A 20,834-nucleotide genomic window follows, 5' to 3' on the forward strand; every position below is an offset into this window, starting at 1 on the left:
GGTACTCCGGTTTCCTCCCCCGGTCCAAAGACATGCATGGTAGGTTGATTGGCATCTCTGGAAAATTGTCCGTAGTGTGTGATTGCGTGAGTGAATGAGAGTGTGTGTGTGTGCCCTGTGATGGGTTGGCACTCCGTCCAGGGTGTATCCTGCCTTGGTGCCCGATGACCCCTGAGATAGGCACAGGCTCCCCGTGACCCGAGAAGTTCGGATAAGCGGTAGAAGATGAGAGAGAGAGAGTGACCAAGTGGGTGTATTAAAGCAGGTGGAACTAATAACCTGTGTGTGCAAATCAAATCAAACAGGAATTATCGGCTTCCACATTAACAAGGGCTGGTTCACCGGTTCCAGTTTACTGCCCTGTGATATAAAGGGCTTTATAAACTTTTTCGAAGGACAGAAGGCTCAGAGGATTCAGCTGTGCTGTCAGCAACGTACTCCGACTCGCAGTCTTGATTTTATTTACGCTTGAACAAATTTGCTCCTCTGTGCAAGCTGTGATTGGTAAAGTCAGCAGAATTTGGAAAAAGAGACGCAAGCTAGGGAAGATTTCCTCGCTGCACGTGTCAAAAACTTCTATTAAGGAAAGACACTGTCCTGATGATGATGTTTGTTGTAAAATTTGTGAAAAAGCAAACAACTCTGTATCGGAGATTTCAACACTATAGGATTTGCAGACAGGTCGAATGTTTTCTGACAGGTTGCTTCCATCGAAACCTGCTGTCCAGTTCATTCATTTGGGAGTCCAGAATTTAATACCGGAGGGCACGCGGGTCGACGGCACAGCGCAATCTTTTGGATTTCTCCAAGGACGAAGCTATGATCGAGTCTTGAAAATGAAACGTCCCACTTTTCGAATTTGTTTATGTGTGTTAGCTCATTGAACGCTGTCAAGATTTGTTCAAACCCACTGTGGCTCAAATCGTCAAGATTCTGCTTCAGGCACTAGATTCAATAGATGCATTCGGTCAGTGAGAGCGTCTCGCTTTGCAGGCCCTTGCTGGTGAAGTCAGACACATCAAACATTTTGCAAGATGCCACGAGGAGAAATGTACATTTCTTGGTTTGAACTTGCTGAAGAAGGGACTGTGCCTCAAGTCCAGCCTGCCCTCGAATACGTTCTGCGAATTCGGCCAACATTTCCAAAACGAAATCAAACAAACTAAATATGTCAGTCACATGTTGATGTTGTTGCTTCCTATAAGCACCGCAGTCGAGTTCAAGAGGTGGCCGATCCGGATACATCCCTTTCTGGATCTCTATAAACCGAGCCTGTCTTTGTGAACCATGTGAACAACCAAGAACAATCCCAGCGACTTGATGGCTTCAAAAAAAGTTCTGAAGTCTGGACATCCTTTCGAGACTTCACAGAGCACAGAGATCAGACGATGCGAACGGCTGTGCACGTACGGTGCACGCGTAAAAGTGCGCTTCAGGATGCTTTGCACGTCAGACATGGCGGAGGCCCCGTCGAACCTGAAGCCTACACACAAACCAGGATCCAATTCAATAGGTTCCAAGATCTGCAGGAAGCGATCCCTTCTGCTGACGTGTCACCGGTCTCCACGAAGCCGACGACTCTTTCTCGGATAGATGCCCTGCGTAAATATCTGAGACACACTGCCACAAGTTGGCGCTTGGACTGTTCTGAGCACTCATCAGCCAAAATGGCATAATATGTCGTCTCAGTGCTGTGTAGTTCCTGCTTTATGTGTCGTAGCAGCAGAGAGGCCTCAGCATCGATGAGGTCCTTCTGTAGATCCCGTCCAGCCGTATTCTTATTCTTAGGAACGGCATCAGATCTTTTAATTCTGGTGTCATATTTACAGAAAAGCTGAAAGCGCTCATGGAAGTTGCCCAGATCATTTTCTTTGTGTTTGTACGGTGTGATGTGTTGCCTCACACAAAACATGACAATGTTCAGGATGACTTTGATACTGTATGATCTCGGTTGTTTTGGATCAATCCAGGAGTCACGGTGTAAGAGAATTCGCATGTTGTGATTATTTGTATTTTGTAAATGTTAAAGGATTTGTATGTACATCCATCGCTGCAGCTCTCTTGATGCTCAGCGTTCCCACGTCCCGTGTTAAGAAAAAAACATCATGTGTCGCAACTTCTCTACGTTGTTAAAAACGTTCCGGGGAAATAACATTAAATCATTAATACAATAATACATTAATAATCACACGTTTATGTTTTGTAAATGTTAAAGGTTTTGTTTTTACATCCATTGCTGCAGCTCTTTGGTCTGTTTACACATAACTTTCCGATTTCTTTGTTAATAAATCGAACTATAGAACTTGTTAATAAATCGAACATGTGAACTTGAACTATTTGAACTTGCAACGTTCCTGGGAATTAATATTATAATATATATTCATTCATTCATTCATTCATTCATCTTCTACCGCTTATCCGAACTACCTCGGGTCACGGGGAGCCTGTGCCTATCTCAGGTGTCATCGGGCATCAAGGCAGGATACACCCTGGACGGAGTGCCAACCCATCACAGGACACACACACACACTCATTCACTCACGCAATCACACACTACGGACAATTTTCCAGAGATGCCAATCAACCTACCATGCATGTCTTTGGACCGGGGGAGGAAACCGGAGTACCAGGAGGAAACCCCAGAGGCACGGGGAGAACATGTTATAATATATAATATTATATAAATATTATAAAATTAATATCTACATTTTAAAATTATTAATAGTCACTAGAACATTTTAAAACGTTAGATAAATGTACGCCGACAATTTATTTGATATTTTTCTGTCACTTGGTCACATTACACATTGCAATAGATTGTCTTGTTGTAAATTTAAAAGAAACTCAACACAAAGCTGTTACTGTTCCATAAACTACAGTTTAGTCATTTAGGGGAAATGTCAATAATGTTTTATTAATTTGGCTTGATCACAAATTCTTTATGGTTGCTCAATAAAAAAAAAACTTTTTTTTTTTAAACTTAGGTTCTGATTGTATTTGTGTTTACAGAGACAGAAATATGCAAATCTCCCATATTTTAATCACCATGAGGAAACAATTCTGTTTGTGTTTACAGTTTTATTCTGTGCTGCTTTAAGTGTGTAGACTTTCACATCTCTCAACCACTAAAGTATATTCCTCTTCCTCTTCCTCTTCCTCCTCCTCCTCCTCCTCTTCCTTTCACTGATAATGTTTAGCTAGCTGAACAGTCCGTGTTTCCCAGTTGCCTAGCAACAGCAGGCTTGTCGCGTGATTCACTAAATCGCGTTACGTCCAAAGTACGAGTCGGTACGAACTTGGAGATTTTAGGACCCGGCGGTTGCTGTTGATCTACGAGTGGGAGGAGTTAAGCTTTTGATTGACACAGAGGCTCGGTTGAGCGAGTAATCTGGCGAAGTGACCACACTAAACTAGCGAGTCACGGTCGCTCCAACGGAAAGGAAGAGAAAGGAAACGAATCCCGGTTAGATTCCGTGGCGAATGTATAAAAGTCAGTTGGCAGACGATCTCCGTGACCGATGCGCGATCAGCGGTAGGTGATAATGCTGAAGATGAGGCTGCCAGCGGCGGAGGGAGAAAACGACGCGGCCGACGGCGAGCGACGGGAAAATAACAGCGGCGCGCGCCGCTACGTCCCGTTGAACCCCGCGCTGGACGCCGACGCGGGCCGCGGACCGACGCAGCTCGATAAGGAGGCGGTGTTTGAGTGGTTCGGCTTGCGGCTCAGTCCGGCTAAACGCGTGGAGTTCATGTGCGGGTTACTCCACATGTGTCAGCCGTTAGAACTGCGATTCCTCGGCTCGTGTCTCGAAGACCTGGCACGGAAAGACTTCCACATCCTGCGCGACGTCGAGGTCCGTGCGAACAACCCCGCCGACCTGCGACTCCTCACTGACGTCAGCGACCCGGTCGTGCTGTCGCGGCTGCTCGTGTGTGTCTCTCTGCTCGGGTCGAAGAACCGGGAGTGTGCGGCGATTCTGTACGGCACGCTGAGCCGGATCGACCTGCTGCACTGCTGCGGGGTCGGGCTACATGTCCCGGAGTTAGGACCGGCTCCTCTGGAGCAGCTGGCGCTGCTGTTCGCCATGGCGTCGTTACACCCGGCGTTTACTTTCCACCAGAGGGAGGACGTGCGCGCGCAGCTCGAGCGGGTGGACGCGTTACTGGAGGAGAGGAGCCTGAGCCACTGCGCATGCGCAACACAAACACTGGTAACTCGTACAGTAACGTTAAAGGAAAAGTCCATCCTGAAACGTTTTTACACGTGCTTATTATACTGAGATATCCGTGACGTTTTAAATGGTTGCCCTGCCAGTCTTTGGGTTGGTGTTGTATTCTCGTTATGCCCTTGAGAACATGTTTATGCCTCTCTGACGTCACAGGAGGACACAATAGGGATGTGATAGTAGTCTAGTGGTTAAAGTGTTAGACTACTGACCAGAAGGTCGAAAGTGAGTTCGAATCCCAGCTTTACCAAGCTGTCACTGCTGGGCCCTAAGCGAGGCCCCTGAGCAAGGCCCTTAACCCTCAGTTGTATAAACTGAAATAAATCGTATGCCACGCCTGCTAAATGACAGAAATGTAAATGTAATTATATGTTACGTTGCTTGATTTGACATGTTGTGCCAGCAGAAACGGAGTAGCGAAGACGTCGGTGCAAACGTTGGACGTCCCAGAATGCATTGCGGTTACGCGGGACGACGAGCGCGATAGCTTCGACTGTGGTATTAGTATGAAAGATGAGGCGTAGGAAGCTTCTATTGAGCATAATGTATACATGAGATAAGGAGATAAGAGAGCCAGACTGATTAAAGGACTAGTCATTAAAGTGCCGCTGCATCGCTCTATCAGCAGGCAGTCGGGAATGTAGGAAATGTTTTGATGAAAGACACCAAACAAGTAAACATTGAATTTTCCGGCTAAACTCAAAGACGCAATATATTGCTCGTCGTACCAGTAAAATCGATGAGTGCTTCCTTGTTTCATTTTAGTGTCGATCCTCAGTGAACAGAGCTGTGTGTTTTAGAGTTATAACGATATAACGTGAACTTGATATCATGATACTCACGGTCTGCTTTTTTTTTTACTGCTTCGATATTTAGCTAACGTAAACTATATCTTACTAACTGCGACTAATGCAACCAACGGTTCTAAATATAAGATCGATCATACAGCAAAAATGACCATTTAAATCCGATTCTTCATTATGTTTAAGGTCATTTTATAAATCAGGCCTTTTTCCTCTTTGGGAACAATATCTTATGTAAATGTTTCACAAAAATGTAAAAAAAAAACAAACATTTAATAACAAAAATCATGGAATGATAGTCGAGCAGCTGTGGAACATAATGAAGCAATTCCGTCTTTCCTCGGTCGTGCTCCCGGTGTCACCAACCTATTTTAGGCTTTTTACTGCTCTAACACACCTGACTTGACCCATCAGCTCATTAGCAGGTCCTTTGAGAAGTTAAAATAAGAGTGTGAGACCAGGGAAACGCTACAGGGAAGTCGACATCCATCGAAAAAAACCTGCATTCTGGCTCCATGCTTTGGTTCGAGGAGTCAGGAGTTTTAGGAAAGGAAAACCTGTTTAAGGCACGAGACCTGGGGGGATTAAAAGTCAAAACAAGGCTTTTTCTTCTATAATGTAGGCCCTAATCTGTCAGACCAAGCATATGACCATACAACATAAAGAAATAAACACAACACACATTAGGGTTATGTGATATCAGAGCCGGGTGATGAGATAATATTAATAATTAATGACATCATAATCAGGATTTTCACAGACTGGACCTTTAATTTATTTTTCCGAGAATGTTTCATTTTTCCGCCATTTTCCAGGTTAAATGTTTAAGGAATAAATCCTGATGCAAGCAGAGTTATATATTAATTCCCAATAACATCCTGTCCTCTTCTCTAAAATAAAACCAGCCTGGAAAACCGAACGTGTTTCTGAAACTTTCCGCCGTCGTCGTGATTGCTGTCACGAACCGAATCTCAAATCTAAACCCTTGACCTTGCGTTCAACAGCAAATTGCCGACGTTTGTAAGTTTCAATGTATTAAGCAGTGACACTTTATATGTAGATATTTATATCTATACTTTTTATACACTTGCACAAATGTTCTACCTCATGGTAAATTTGAAAATTTGACTTAATTCAGGAATTTTCCGGGGTGTGTGTTGAGTAAACAGAGTTTCTTGAAATGTGTTGCTTTAGGAAAACCTTTGCTGAAATCTCAACAGGAAGAAAACCAATAAGAAATCTCATTTCTTTCAATTCAGGCCATGCAAATTGATTTGATTTGTCAAAGTAGACCGCACGTAGTGATTGTCTATGATTATTGTTTATTTCCCCCAGGTTTTGTTTGTTTAGCTACAACTACGGTTACGGCTTGTTTCCCATCCTGAACTTTTCTTAGTGTTCCATGACCTCGCTATCAGATGACTGATTGAGGAGTTTCACATGCTGAGCAGCTGTCATTCATGCCCCTCGTTCGCTGGGTGTGGCACTGATAAACCCCGAGGCTTCCTATTGGTTAGCTCGGTGATCACGACTCACCTGAGTTTAGAAAAGGAAGTGCAGGTCAGCAGATTTAATCCTGTGTGTGTCTGAGTACTGCAATGTTTAATAGCGTTGATCTTCACTGTCTTAAACCTTTTCGCCATCGTCGTGACCGTCGTCATGAACCGAGTCTCGAATCTAAACCCGTGACCTCACTTTTGGAAGTATTTCCCATTCTAGAAAACCCTGGAGTCTTATTATGCAAAAAAAAACCCAGAAAATTTGGAAGGTTTGCAGGCTACGTAAGAGGTTTAAAAATTCACCAGATGTATTAGGAAATCTGTGTGTTTATTTTTGCATCATGTACACAAGAGTTGTACCGTGTTCGGTTTGCTACTTACGTGATACGTAAATCGGATTAGATTCGTATCAGTGTTGGATTAGTCTTAAGCCGAGTCCTTTCAAATGCTCGAGTGTCCGTATTGCTTTCCCTTACAACTTCACTTCGCATGCCTGGAGTTCAGAATGAAGCAGTGATTGTCCTGTCCTTCACTCTGACCTTTAGCTGATGTGGCTGTCCGGTTCAATTTGCCATGACATGGTGGATAAACCACTGAGGCCAAAGAGAGAAAGTGCCCCTGGATGTTAGCTTCTGTGTTTTTGGCAGTTATTTAAGCCACCCAGTGATTGTTGGTGATGTTTCTTTCTTTCTTTCTGTCTTTCTGTCTTTCTTTCTTACTTATAATCCTTGGTATTTTAGCTTTGTTGATGCTTTGATAAATGACTAGATCATGTAAACATGCAAATGGGACAAAAAGAGAGTGAAAGCGTAAGGGAATAAAGTGTAAAGGTATTTTAAAAGGTTTGCATGTTACCAGTTCTGTACAATTTGAAGGAAAATGATATAAGATTTTATTCGGAAATGGATGAATTGGGTTTTATAATGGAATATTTTTTTTTTAAAGTATGTTAGTCTTCTCAGCCTACTTTATTTTTCTTCAGCAGAGTCCGTTTTCCCGGCCGGATGAGCTCTGTCCGCACCCTGAGGGGAGCAGAACGTGGTCGTCGTGTCCTCTCCAGCACCTCAGCAGCATGTCTCCGAGCCAAGGTACCGTCCGTCGTGAGTTTCCCTGTACTCGGTTGAGATAACGTTTCCCATTCCTGAGTCAAGCAGCAGCAGAAATCTGACTCTGAGACGCTTTTCTTTCATGTTACAGTGGTGCACATCGAGAAGATCAAACTGAAGGAGATCTCCCTGGCAGGAGACAGCAGAGAGTACAGCTTTGAGGTAGGTCTGCAAAACATCATCCACAGCAAGCTGTCAGCCACTGCATGTGTGTGTGTGTGTGTGTGTGTGTGTGTGTTTGAGAGAGAGAGTCTAGGAACAGTTATGCTGACTCAACGCCACGAGAGACAAGAGCTTCAGTGGATTACCCAGCTTTAAGGACCTAATTCATTTTGCTCTGTTCAAACGAGGTTCACGAGATTTTCTTTAATTCTAAGTATTTAAATATATTTGCATATAAACAAGCAGATAATTCTATACCGCCGTAGACAATTAGCATAACGCCGCACGTTTGAGTTTTATACAGATCGAGCAGCATTACACCGTGCGCTTGTAGCACATAATTTTCTTTCATAATCGAAGAACGTCCAAAAAAAGAAGCGTTTTTATACTAAGTAGTATTTTATTCTCAATAATCAAGAGTTATTTTAAGCTACAATGCTACAGTCTTGTATTTACAGTGGATATAATAAGTCTAAGCCCATCCATATTTTTGTGAGAACTTTTTTTTTGAGGGAAAAAAAAATAGTAAAAAAAAAAAACACTTACGATAACCTGGTCCAAAACATTGTTCAAACTTTGTGTAGTAAGAGTTGCCAACTCTTGATTTTTGACTTTTTTTAAACCACTCGTCCTAAACCACTCCAGATCCATCAGATTACAAGGCGATCTGCTCTGAAAACCCACTTCAGGTCATTTCTAGATCTGGAAACTGTCTGAGTCGTTTCTAACTGGCGATCATCTTTTTCCCCCTTTTTTAATTTTATTTTCTATTTGTTTCCCCCCTAAAGATACGATAAAACTGATTTATCTTGGTTTTATTTTCTTACATCAGGAAAACAGCACTGTAGTTTTAACAGACAAGTGTGTAGACTGTCCATGAATCCATGCTAGCCAGATAGCTAACAAGCTCCAGATAAAAATATAGGGACAAACTATTTAAACAAATACATAAGGACATGTGTGTAGACTAAAGTTAAACCATAGGATTAAACATTTAAATGCAGGTTTCTTTAGGATCGAGAAACATTTGTCTTTTTTAAGCTCGAATTAGTTAGCAGCTGATGCTAGCTGATGTGTTTTAGTGCCATTTTAATCCTGCAGAATCTTTTTGTAGAAATTTACCAACACATCTGAGGAAAAAGTTAATATTCCTGATAGTTTCGTGTTGTTTCTGATGTCACTGTACCTACCCTTAAGTTGTCTCTGTTCGAGATGTCATGGCTGAATGATGCGGCTAAATCGTTTACCTCAGACATCAGCTAGCAAAAGCTATGTGATTTTAAGCATAGAGGGGCGTCTTTTTTTTTGTTTGTTTGTTTTGCGATGTCAGAATGTAAATGTATTCAAACGAAGCTGGAAATGATTTATTTCATTTGTAAATTCACACATCTGTGTTACTCTGGTATGGAAAAATCCAGATAGTTCTGTACAAACAGCAGCATTTTACATCAATTCCTTATAAGAGAGAGGGAGAGTTCTAGGACAAATTAATAACGCCAAATAAAATGTACTAGATACTTATGTAGAACAAATGTAATGGTACTCTTTAAAAGGAGGAAGGATTAGTGAGGAGGATTTGGCAACCTCATGAGGCATGAGGCTTTTTCACCATTTAGTCGTCATTTTGTTGAGCTCTGCTTCGTGAGCTTTGCGTTTTGTGGATTTGTGCACATTACTAAATACATATATACTGTAAATCAGATTAATCAGATCTCTTGATCGGAACTTTGAGGGAATTTGTTATCTGGTTTTAACCAAACGAAAGGCCCAAAGATCTGGTAAATAGGTGTTTTTGTGTTTGTCAGCCTAAGCCTTAACCTCTGCAGATATTTTTAGCATGTGAAGGCTTCCTCACCCTTCTAACGTGTCCTATTTGCTTGGCAGATGATGTTCTTGTCATACTTGAGCTTCCCTGTTCCATTTGCATTATACATGAAGCCTGAAAATGACACGACCTGCATACTGGATCGATGCCATAGCAAACTAGCGCTAGCTTTTTTTTTGTGCTCAGAAGGACTCTTAGCAGTAAACATCCGGTTGTTCACAGAATGGACGGTCCCTCTGGTCTGGACTGAGAGAGTGGATGGCTCAGCACCATACTGCTCTCTCTGTCTGTTTCTGGCCTGGTGGAGGGCAGCTTTAAAAAACAAAAAGGTCCTTTAAGGACTTATTTTGGCTTTTGGCTTCTCTGTTGTCTCAGTAATTGTTGCAGGGTCACACTGCTGTGCTTCTGAGGGAGGAAAAAGTGACTAAGTTTAGTCAGGAAGACCTCCCTTCCCTGAAAACACACACACATACACACACACACACACGCACACACACACACGCCCACACGCCCTGGCTGATTGAGCAGATAGGATTCCAAAAGATTAGAGATTATTGGAAAGAATTGTTTTTCACAGTTAAAGTGTGACTTGTGATTTCTAACAATGCAGGCAGCAGTTTATTAGTCTTTAATTCTCTGTAGGTTGCTTTTTCTCAATCCAGTTAAGTGTTGACTGTTTGCTTCTCTCTGTAACACTGGTTTTTCCTCGTGCTAATTATTCAGTGTTTTCTGAGTTGCGTCACGTGGGATGAAAATAGAAGTGCTGTAACACGCCACGGCTATTTCTAGCGTTATAAATAGGGTTTTCCTACATTTTACTTTTTTTTTTATTTATTTATTTTTTTTTTTTTATAGTGAACCAAATGTAATTTCCTCAGTTCAGTTCAGGTCAAATAAACCTAACCAAATGGCAAAGAACCAAAAGTTTTACTTTTTTTAATTAAACGTGGTCAAACCAGCCACAGATACGGTTGGTTGTTTTTTACGCTTAACGAGTCAGAATCATCATTTGCACAAGAGAAGAATATTTCGCTCTCCTTTTTTGCTCGTATTCTAATCAAACTCATCCACAGGCAAAGTTGAGAAGCAACAGATGCGTTTCAGAACTTACACAAGTTAGCTAATGAATATTAATGAGCATGGGAGTCTGCTAATGAATATTTATAAGCAGTTGGGCCGGCCTCTGTTTGGTCAAAAAAAGTAGTTGGAGAGAAAGAAAAGCACTTTGTGATCTATTAAAAGTGTATATATATGAATATGTTGTTAGTATGTGTTTGGAAAGGCACTCAGGAATAAAATGACAGCAACATTTATAATTATAAGCACCTTTAATCTTTTACGTCTGCTGGTGGACTTTGAGCTTCTTTCAGGCCTTGGGAAAGGTCATTCTGAAGCAGCAAGTGTTTTCCTAACACAAAGGAGCTTCCTTACCATGCAAAACAGTATTCAGCCTTTTTGGTCCTCCCAAAGTTCGACTCATTGTGCCATCCAGAATCGGAAGTCGTAACGGCACGTTTGTGCAGAAACACGATTCAAGGTAAAAAAGCAAAAAAAACAAAAACTAGAATCTCAAAGTTTAATTGGTGCTTAAAGAAAAAATCTTCGGTCTTCTTCCTGTTTCAGGAGGATCGAGATACTGATACTGATGAATGGACGAAGGTCGATGCAAAGCTGATTGCAACATTTGAGTTTCAGAAGCAAGTTGAATATTCTGTCTTTTTATCTCCTGATCTGTTATCTCGCCTCTTCTTCCTCACTTCAATTAAAAAAAATAAAAACATCTCTATCATTAACGCCGCCTCATTTGTTGGATAAAGACCTCACGTCTGCGGGACTGTTAGCAGGGTTATCACTACTGACTAGAAAACAAGGTGTTAACGTTGTCTTACATTTAATAAGTAAAACCTTTAATAACCTTTAAAGCATTTTTCTCCCAGATAAGGTTTAATGACATAAATAAGCAAATCTTGTCTTAAAGCTATGACTGTCCAAAATTTGCTCAGAAAAAATGTTCCATGTGTCCCTTTTGAAAATCCGTGAAGCGTTCAGGCCGGCGTATAAACGCTGGAGTTTTTCTATCAAAGCAGTAGGTTTTGATTTGTTGTCCTCTGAAAAAATGCAGCCCTTGGCTCTGCTCAAAAGAGCATCCCTCCGACTTTTCTTCTGGCTCCAAAGGGAGGAGCGCATCCATCTTGTAGTAGTTCTTAAAGCCCGGAGGCGTGGGCGAGACATATTGAGGACACTTGTGAGGACGTGACTAGCCTTTTACCCGCCTCTTTTGGCTTGAGCACAAGGTGATGGAGAGTCGCTCTGACACCGCCTGTAGTGGAAGTGTTCTCGGACGCCGCCGCGTGTCATTACGAGTTCAGCGAGCACCGATCTAGTGTGGCAGCAAATCGGTTCAGTTCCTGCTGTGAGCAAAATGACATTTATTCACTCTGGGATAAAGGGAGCTTGTTGGATCTCGGGGGATTTCGCTTTTTATGTCCTTGCCTGGTGGTGCGAGAGGGAATGCACTATTAGGACATTTTTTTTTTTCAGCAATTATTAACAGAAAATTGGGTAAAATGACGAATATAATTATAAATGTTGTTACACCAAAAACAGATCGACTCACATGTCCTGTGTGTGCTGGATTGTTGAGAATTCCAAATCATTTGCTGTTAAAATAATCTAGTTTAACTCAAAATGGAAGTCCTTGAACTACATTAGTTAGCTTTAAAAAAAAAAAAAAAATGCTGTCTGGCTAGCAATACAATAGCAATAGGTGTGTATTGACAAGGAAGTAGCAAAATTTACTCAAACTCTAACTAGCTAAACAAGCGCGCATGGTATTTACACACTTTTACAATGTAAAATGAAGTATATATGCTGTTAGGTCAATTTTATCCACATCATGTAGGTAGCTAACATGGTATCAAAGTAACCTGGAAAAGGTACGAAAAGTCTCGCTGAGAAATGAAATATTTCAAAATCAAATTCATCAATTCATATTTTAGGTCACATACATGACCGTACACATACGACCGTCTTCCCATCAGAGAGCTAAACAGGAATTAAACAACAGTATCAAGAGTTGCAGCACAGTATAATATTTATTGTATGACTGAATTTTGGTGTGCCTGAAGGTTTAGGCATGTAAAGGAGGGAGAGACACACACACACACACACACACACACACACACACACAATATGAGAAGGGAGATGGAGCTTGGCGGGCCGTACCATCTGCTTGCCTGTATGTGGCATGGGGGAGTGTGTTCTAGCCAATTCATCCATCTTTCTTTAGCTCAGGCTGAGCAGACGCAGTTAGGCCTGTGTAGGAAAATCTGTTTGAGGATCTAGCAGTAATAAACCTGCACCCGATTTTATCAGCTGTGTTCGTCAAATTGACATTTTCCTCCTGACTGAGAATGTTTTATTACTCTAGACTTTGTACATATTAAAACTAAGGAGCAAAAAAATCCCTTGTAATTTGAAAAAATTTGAAAATTTAATTTTCTTCTATAAAAATCACGCTTAATTCGTTTTGTTATCATACGAGTTGCGATCTTTTTGGTACAGTCCGTCCTCCCCTGAAGTCTAGTGGGTGGAGTAAAAAAAAAAAGGGGGATCGTCCAAGATGGCCGCTGTAACGTTAGTATTTTCAGCGACACAGTGGATTCGTTTAAGTCTGAAGCTGTACGTTTAATATTATGTGAAATCCACGAATCGAGATCCCGTTTGCCTTTAAGCAAGTTTACGCTGTTATGTTCTTAACGTTTTTACGTTTATTGTTTACTTTTAGGGAAACTGTTGACACTGAATTAAAAATGTGAAATGAGTTCGTTAGATGGTGTGGATTGTCTGCCTAGGTAAATCGTTACCACAGAAACAAACAAAACTCTTCTAACCAATCACGTGCGAATTCGACAGCACGATTATTTTATTAGAAAAGTAACTTTCTGTTTTTAATAGCTAGATTTGGGCAGTTCAGGTGGCTGACAGGTGTTTAATGGCAGTTCAAATTCCAGCTCGCTCTTACGTAATCCCGGTCTCCGCCGGCTTCCTGTCTTCAGACCTCACACTGTTTGTGAGTGTGTGTGTGTGAGTTTGAAAAACAGCCAAAATCACAGACTGACCGCTTCACTTCGCGCCTGCTGGCTCGGCGTGTAAGATAGACTTGATGTAATCCTTCGTTTCCCGTTTTATCTCCAGAGGATTGTGAGGTGGATCAGGGGGTGGAGAGGTGGACTGGGAGAAGTTAGGATGAGGAATCCCGGCTCGCGCCAGCTTTTCAAAAGAGCAGGAAATGATTTCCTTTCGCTCTCAGCCTTCCCTGCATTTCAAGCAGAAGCTGGTCATACATCACTGCCATCACAGCCAGTGAAGGTTTCATTCCCTGGGCCTGCTCCATGCTAGTCGCCAAACCTTTACTACGTGCTAACCTGCTATTAAATAAGACATCACTATAAACTCGAATGGTCTTTTCAGTCATTCTTCCAGCAAGGAAAGGAAGCCAGAAAATAATGTTTACTTCATGCTCGGGGCCGATTCGGCGTTGAAAGGCTGTTCAGCGTTGCAGATAAACCCTTCAACACCCTCTTGTTGGCGTCTGGGGATGATGAATTGCTATAATTACATCCATCCTCTTATTGACTCTGACTGCGGCTACATGTGCCAAAAAATGTCACAGGCACGCCACTTATTCATTTTTGTTTTGCTTTGTTTCATCCAAATGTCTGCGATATCCCTCAATTCTGCTTTGAGAATCGTATTATCATGTAACGTCAACGCACTGCGTCCTGAACTGAACCGTACTAAACTTTCATCCTCCGACCTCTTGTGAGTTCCTTTGGGATACAAAGAAATGTTCCACCATGACTCACTCTGTACAAGAATGAGCTCAGGAGTTCAATCGCAGCCTCTCCGTCATCCTTGCCGTCGCACTCGCGTATGCTGCGTACAATGTGTAAATATTTTCCACACATGCAACGTAATCTAAACTAGTTTAGAAATGCCTTTGGGATTCCTGTAGTCACCCCAAATGGCCCACTTTTAGCTGTTTGCCTTGTTCTAAATGTAGCAGGTAGAAGAACGTGCTGTTGCTTAAAGGATCAAGGTCTTGTTACAGAAACTACGTGTCGTCATCTGTGCAGTGTGTCTCTGTGTGTATGTGTATATATATATATATATATATATATATGTGTGTGTGTGTGTGTATATATGTATTTATTTATTTATGTGTAGTTTGTGTTAGAATATTTATTTTTATATTGGCCTGTTTTAATATGGTTGCAAGTAATGCAGCTCTTTTACGTTTTTATACAGGTGCCTTGTTGAATTCTCGATCCTGATTGGTCAGCAGATTTTAATCGATCAACTGTAATTGATTACCTTTTGGTTTTTTCTTAATTAGGCATAGCATCTGTAGTAATACAGGGATAGGACAAGTTCTACATAATTTAAAACTATTAATAAGTGGATAAAAAAAAAAGTGTTTGCTGTGGTGCCGTTCTCTAACGTGTGTTAACACGGGCTAGCTTGTTTCGCGGATGTTTCACAACATTAAATATAACTGCTTTGTTTAATACAGAATTAGAAATAAAATTAAAAAAGCACATCATAAGACATCAGACAATTATCTCACAGCATTGACACAAGTCTTGTCACATAAATATTATGTCACACACGTCTGTTCACTCGAATACATTTTCTTTAACTTTTCTGAAGAATAAACATCATGTCAACCTAAATATGACTCCTGATTTAACAGAACTAGGAAAAGTGCTAGTGCTACTTTGATATAAACACAAAGTTCTGAATCTCGTGCAGGAGCAAAGTTTCAGAATAAGAAAACCTTTAATTACCTCATTAAACAAATATGACGGTGGAGTACGTGTTTAATATTTGAATAGCAGGATTTTAGACTCATCGACGCCGGTGATTTGAACTCTGGAACATTAACGATGTAAAATGAGCCGACTAGCGATGTTGTGGTGAAAATTATGTAATGACCTATTTTTAGTCGCACAGCGGCTAAGGAAACGTCTTGGTCCACACATAGCTGATGTCATTATCGCGAGTGCCGTTTCTGACGCGTCGACGCATATAAAAGTTATGAGTTCAGGCGCCGGAAACTTCAATTTATTATTCAGTTTCGTTCTCCTTCTGCGTCCGAACGTCTTCCGTACGGCGGGGATGTAAATGGCACCGAGACAGAAATGATGTGAGCTGCATGTAACGAGGGAATGAAATAGCTCGTGTCTGAAATAGCTCACTACTACTAACACCAGAAACAGTCACTGCTTCGAATAACATGTCTGTAAGTCTAACCCTGTTCCTCGCATTCCATCCAGGTTAAATGGTCTGACTCATCGTCTACGGCTGTGACCAAAAGTCATCGCGAACTACAGGATTTTCTTTTGAAGGTATTTGCCAGGTGTCATCGCTACATGTTGTGAAACGTATAATAGAGCAGTTTGTTTGTGGTGGTGGTGGTGGCGGGGGTGGGGGTTCTGGGGGAGTGGTCTGGTGCACCAATATGTTTTAAATAATTAGCACGTGAAGGCTTATCTTTACTGAATCCGTGTTTTAAAGGTGGCGTTAAATTTCCTTTTTTTTTCTCATTTTATCTGTAGCTGTGTAAGGAAAAGAGTGCAGGAAGTTTCGAGCACGACGTTATCGGATTACTGAGTCGGGCCGAGGGCGAGCACAGAGAGCTGGAACGAATGCTCAGGTGAGTCTTACCTCTTCTCCTTTATCCAGATTAGGGGTATAAAACCCCAGGCTTTACACCATACGATGTAGATTTGCAACACGTTGCTTATTTGACCACGATAGTAGCTTAGGAGACATGACGAGAATATTAGAGCATTTACTAATACTAATTGTACAAATTTTAGCGTTACTTGCAAATCACCTGTAGTGAGTTATTACACATTATTTTATAGATATGATTTCTGTTTTACCCTTCAGTGATCGTGCACCCCAAACTCTATACGCTCCTTTTTTTTTTTTTAGTTTACAACAACGAAGTCCTATCAGAGCATTGGTTTGTTTCTTTAAAACCCGTTTTTCTATCACCAGGCGTTCAGATTAACAGATTTAAAAAATCTATATGCTGGTGTTTACATATCCGTGTGTATCTATAGTGAAGCACGGTCGTGGTAGCATCGCGGTAAGTGCTGAACTCTTGCTTGCTTCTCTGTCACGTGCTTAGATATAAGGTTGTTAATATGAGTTACAACCTTATTACTACAGTGATGCCTCGAGATACGAGTTTAATTCGTTCCGTGACTTTGCTCGTATCTCAAAACAATTTTCCCCGTTTAAATGAATTGAAATCCCATTAATCCGTTCCAGCTCGCAAAATTCCACTCCAGTTGTTTTGTTTGTGTTTTGAATATGAAAAATGTTCAGTACCTGTATTTATAAATGACAAATATTGTATAAAAACATACAGTAATAAAAGAGAATGTTAAAAAAATAAACTGGGTTTACTTTACGGAAGATGCGCACGGAGGTTGAGGGAGGAGTAAACAGGAGGAGGAGTAAAGAGGCGGAGGAGTTAGGAGGAATTACACTTTCACTTTCGTTCACTTACTCGCTACTGTACACTCTTAATGCTACTTTACACTTAAATGGCACTTAACTAAACTTCGATAAAATTAACGAACTTAAATCAAATTCTCTTAACTGAACTTAATTGCTACAATTTCTGTTTGCTTCATTTTCTTCATCGCTTTTCTCTTCACTTGTTTTTGCCTTTTTTGTCACTCTTTCCTCACTAATATCTGCCCGTCGTTTTAATAAAAACCTGTCCGGTTTTAAGACTTAAGGTATATTAGTTCTTAAATACTGACTAGTTCATTATTTAGAATTGATTTTGTACTATTAGTAGACGGCAAAAGAGACCAAATTTAGAGATTCCTTCCAGTCCATAATGTGTCCTGAATGTTTGCTTTAGGAAATTTGTGGAAATATCTTTCCTTACCGAGCTTTCTTGTGTTTATTTCCCTTACATACACCAATGTCTTAAATGTATATATGCTGTGCACACGACTCTAAAGCAGCATAAACACACTTCCATGAACCGCCCCAGCTGATGAAAGACAGATAATAACGGAGCGTAAATCTCCAAGCTCTGTTTATAGGACAGCATTAACGGCACGCAGCTCGGCCCACGTGACTCCATACATCTCAAGGGCTGATGTTGACTGCGCACGAGGAACGATGATTACGGCTCGTTGTGTTGTTTTTTTTTTATTTTTATTATTATTATTTTTTAATTTATCAAAAGCATTGAAGGCAGGTTCAGAGAAAGTCTGCTTTGTGTCGTGTAGATCAGAGAGGATGAGTCCCTGTGAAGGGGGACGGTTTAAGAATGCGCTGCTATGTACAAGTGGCAGGTTGGAATATTTAGGTCAGCTGTGTGTGTGTGTGTGTGTGTGTGTGTTTATCTTCCTCTGGTGGGAGTGCTCGTCTTTCCAGCACGTCTTTCGCCCAAGAGCTGATTAGTCCTGAGGGAAAGCAGAGACTGGCAGCGAGCTACTACACTATTACCTCATGGCACCATTTATAATCCTGCGTTCATGCTAGCAGCGTTCGCTTAGCTCGTAGTTAGGATGGCTCGCGGGTCTATAGCAACCGCCGTCGTTCTTATTGGCCTGGTCATGGCTAGCTAGACTAGTTTAACTGTAAAAAAAATAATTTGCTTGTTTTGCTCGTCTTCCTTCTTCACTACTTCACCTCACCATAAGCACCTGTTATTACATTTCAGGCAGTATTTTTCTTCATAATGTCTCGATTCACATTTAACAATACATCATATAGGACAAGGCTAAGCCACGGATGTATTTCCTTATTTAAAACGTATGCAGTTAGGAACTAAAGCAGGTTAGGATTCCATAGGATGCAGTCCATAGGATTTAAACCTATTGAATAGAATCCATGCTGAATCATATGGATTCAGAACCGAATCATATGGATTCAGAACCGAATCATATCAACGCAGAACCGAATCACGTGCAACGTATCCGAAAAAATAGATTGTCTCCCTAATAGAAAACTAATCATCTCCTTTTATTTTTTTATTTTAATATTTATTTTATTCTCTCACCCACTCACTCTTTACTTTCTTGTCTCTATGTGTCTCGTACAGGGCGAGGTTTGCGTCTGTGCCACGGGAGTTCCTTCAGATGTGCCAGGCCTCAGGGTTTTTCCTGCCCGACGCGTCTTCCCTACACTGCAGTCACGGTAAACGTTCACTGCATGTTCACTTCAGCAACACTAATGATCACATCATTACACCAGTGACGCACAACCCGGAACCTGCTGAGACGCACGAGCGGCCCGGGAAACGCTTTTCCTCCTGAATACAAAGCATTTGGCTTTAAACATAAAAAAAAAAAAAAAAAAAAGTTAGATAGCACACCCTGGTGGAGGGGAGACGCATGTTACAGAAAAAAATCTGGATATATTTCAGCCGTTATGTGAAAACCGTTTACTTTAAAATCACTAATGGATGTTTTAATAAAAAATACAAACGTGGAGCAAGTTATGAGTTTTTAACTGTTACAATCTAACAATGACGCATGTGAATCTTGACGAGGACGTTTTGTATGTAGTTTTATTCATGTGTAAAAATGGAATTCCAGTCGATTTATTTTCAGATCGTATCTAAAAATAACAAACCGCTCCTTTAATGTGTGACATTTCGCTTGTGGCGCTGCTGCAAAGGAGCTGACGTGCGTGTAAAGCAGTCGAACCGCGACGGAGTTAAAGGAAACACAGTGAATTATTACACAAGTCACGATGGAAATATGCACACTGCTTTACACACAGCACACACACACTAATAAAGTTTCTATATGAATAGTGTCAGAATGGAACACAATAGATTAGTGTGTGTGTGTGTGTGTGTGAGACCTGAGGGAGGTGTAATATCTGGCTGTCTGCTCTTCTGTGCAGGTAACAGCGCACCTGGTGCCAGAACCCGACAGCCGGCACCTCGCTTCTCAGAGGACTGCTCAGAGACTTCCAGCCTTGATGAGGGTGAGACACACACACGCACACGTGCACACGCACATGCACACCATACCACACATGCACACCTATATGCATGGCCCACATCTGCTGCCACATTTTGAAGACACACACAGACAGAGACACACAGACAGAGACACACAGACAGAGACACACAGACAGAGACACACAGACAGAGACACACAGACAGAGACACACAGACAGAGACACACAGACAGAGACACACAGACAGAGACACACAGACAGAGACACACAGACAGAGACACACAGACAGAGACACACAGACAGAGACACACAGACAGAGACACACAGACAGAGACACACAGACAGAGACACACACACACACAGAGACACACACAGAGACGCACACACACACAGAGACGCACACACACACAGAGACGCACACACACACAGAGACGCACACACACACAGAGACGCACACACACACACAGACAGAGACGCACACACACACACAGACAGAGACGCACACACACACACAGACAGAGACGCACACACACACACAGACAGAGACGCACACACACACACAGACAGAGACACACACACACACACACAGACAGAGACACACACACACCATACCACACCACACATGCACACACACACAGTCACACACCATACCACACCACACATGCACACACACAGGCACAGAGGCGCACACACACACACCTCATGCCACACACACACTTTTATGCATGGCCCACATCTGCTGCCACATTCTGATGGTTTGTCTCTAAGCTCAGAGAAGCTCAGAGTGTTGGTTAGAGTTAAAGGTGAAGTTTGAAAGCCAGGATGATTTAGCTCACAGGATTCATTTTAGCAACCTAATTGTTTCAAATTTACATTTACATTTACATTTACAGCACTTGGCAGACGCTCTTATCCAGAGTGACGTACATAAGTGCTTAAATCTCTAACAATGAATACATTAATGCTGGATCACTAAGTTACATACTTAAGATACCATGAGTTTAAAACATTTGTTCAAAGTTACAATGAAAAAGTGTCAAAGGTGTGTTGTGTTTTTTTTTTTTTTTTTTAAATGCAAAAGATAAGGAAAGAAGTGCTAGTTAAAGTGTTTCCTGAATAAGTAGGTCTTCAACCTACTTCAAATTCAAAGATTACATTAAAACAAATATCGTATTCTCTCTAAAGTTCTCTCTTATCTCAAG

At 41.4% G+C, this 20,834-nt stretch overlaps 2 protein-coding genes across 3 annotated transcripts in view; one reads left to right on the top strand and one right to left on the bottom strand.

Moving 5' to 3' along the window:
* The window catches only part of si:ch211-106n13.3 (vWFA and Collagen domain-containing protein), a 36,690-nt gene extending 34,694 nt beyond the window's left edge, over positions 1-1,996 (bottom strand). The window contains 2 exon segments of the mRNA XM_060866038.1: positions 1,287-1,483; positions 1,558-1,996. Of these exon segments, the coding sequence (XP_060722021.1) occupies positions 1,287-1,483; positions 1,558-1,996 (636 nt within the window).
* A 1,321-nt stretch (positions 1,997-3,317) lies between these two features.
* Positions 3,318-20,834, top strand: part of zcchc2 (zinc finger, CCHC domain containing 2) — a 31,733-nt gene continuing 14,216 nt past the window's right edge. The window contains exons 1-7 of one of the 2 annotated variants that reach the window (XM_060868296.1): positions 3,318-4,211; positions 7,511-7,616; positions 7,726-7,796; positions 15,960-16,031; positions 16,242-16,339; positions 18,764-18,858; positions 19,573-19,656. In XM_060868296.1, coding sequence (XP_060724279.1) covers positions 3,543-4,211; positions 7,511-7,616; positions 7,726-7,796; positions 15,960-16,031; positions 16,242-16,339; positions 18,764-18,858; positions 19,573-19,656 — 1,195 coding nt within the window. In that variant the 5' untranslated portion in view covers positions 3,318-3,542. The remainder of the gene's footprint in view (positions 4,212-7,510; positions 7,617-7,725; positions 7,797-15,959; positions 16,032-16,241; positions 16,340-18,763; positions 18,859-19,572; positions 19,657-20,834) is intronic. The other variant, XM_060868304.1, reaches the window with a different exon arrangement.

This window comes from Tachysurus vachellii, chromosome 1 (genome assembly GCF_030014155.1).
Source record: "Tachysurus vachellii isolate PV-2020 chromosome 1, HZAU_Pvac_v1, whole genome shotgun sequence".
NCBI classification, from domain to species: domain Eukaryota; kingdom Metazoa; phylum Chordata; class Actinopteri; order Siluriformes; family Bagridae; genus Tachysurus; species Tachysurus vachellii.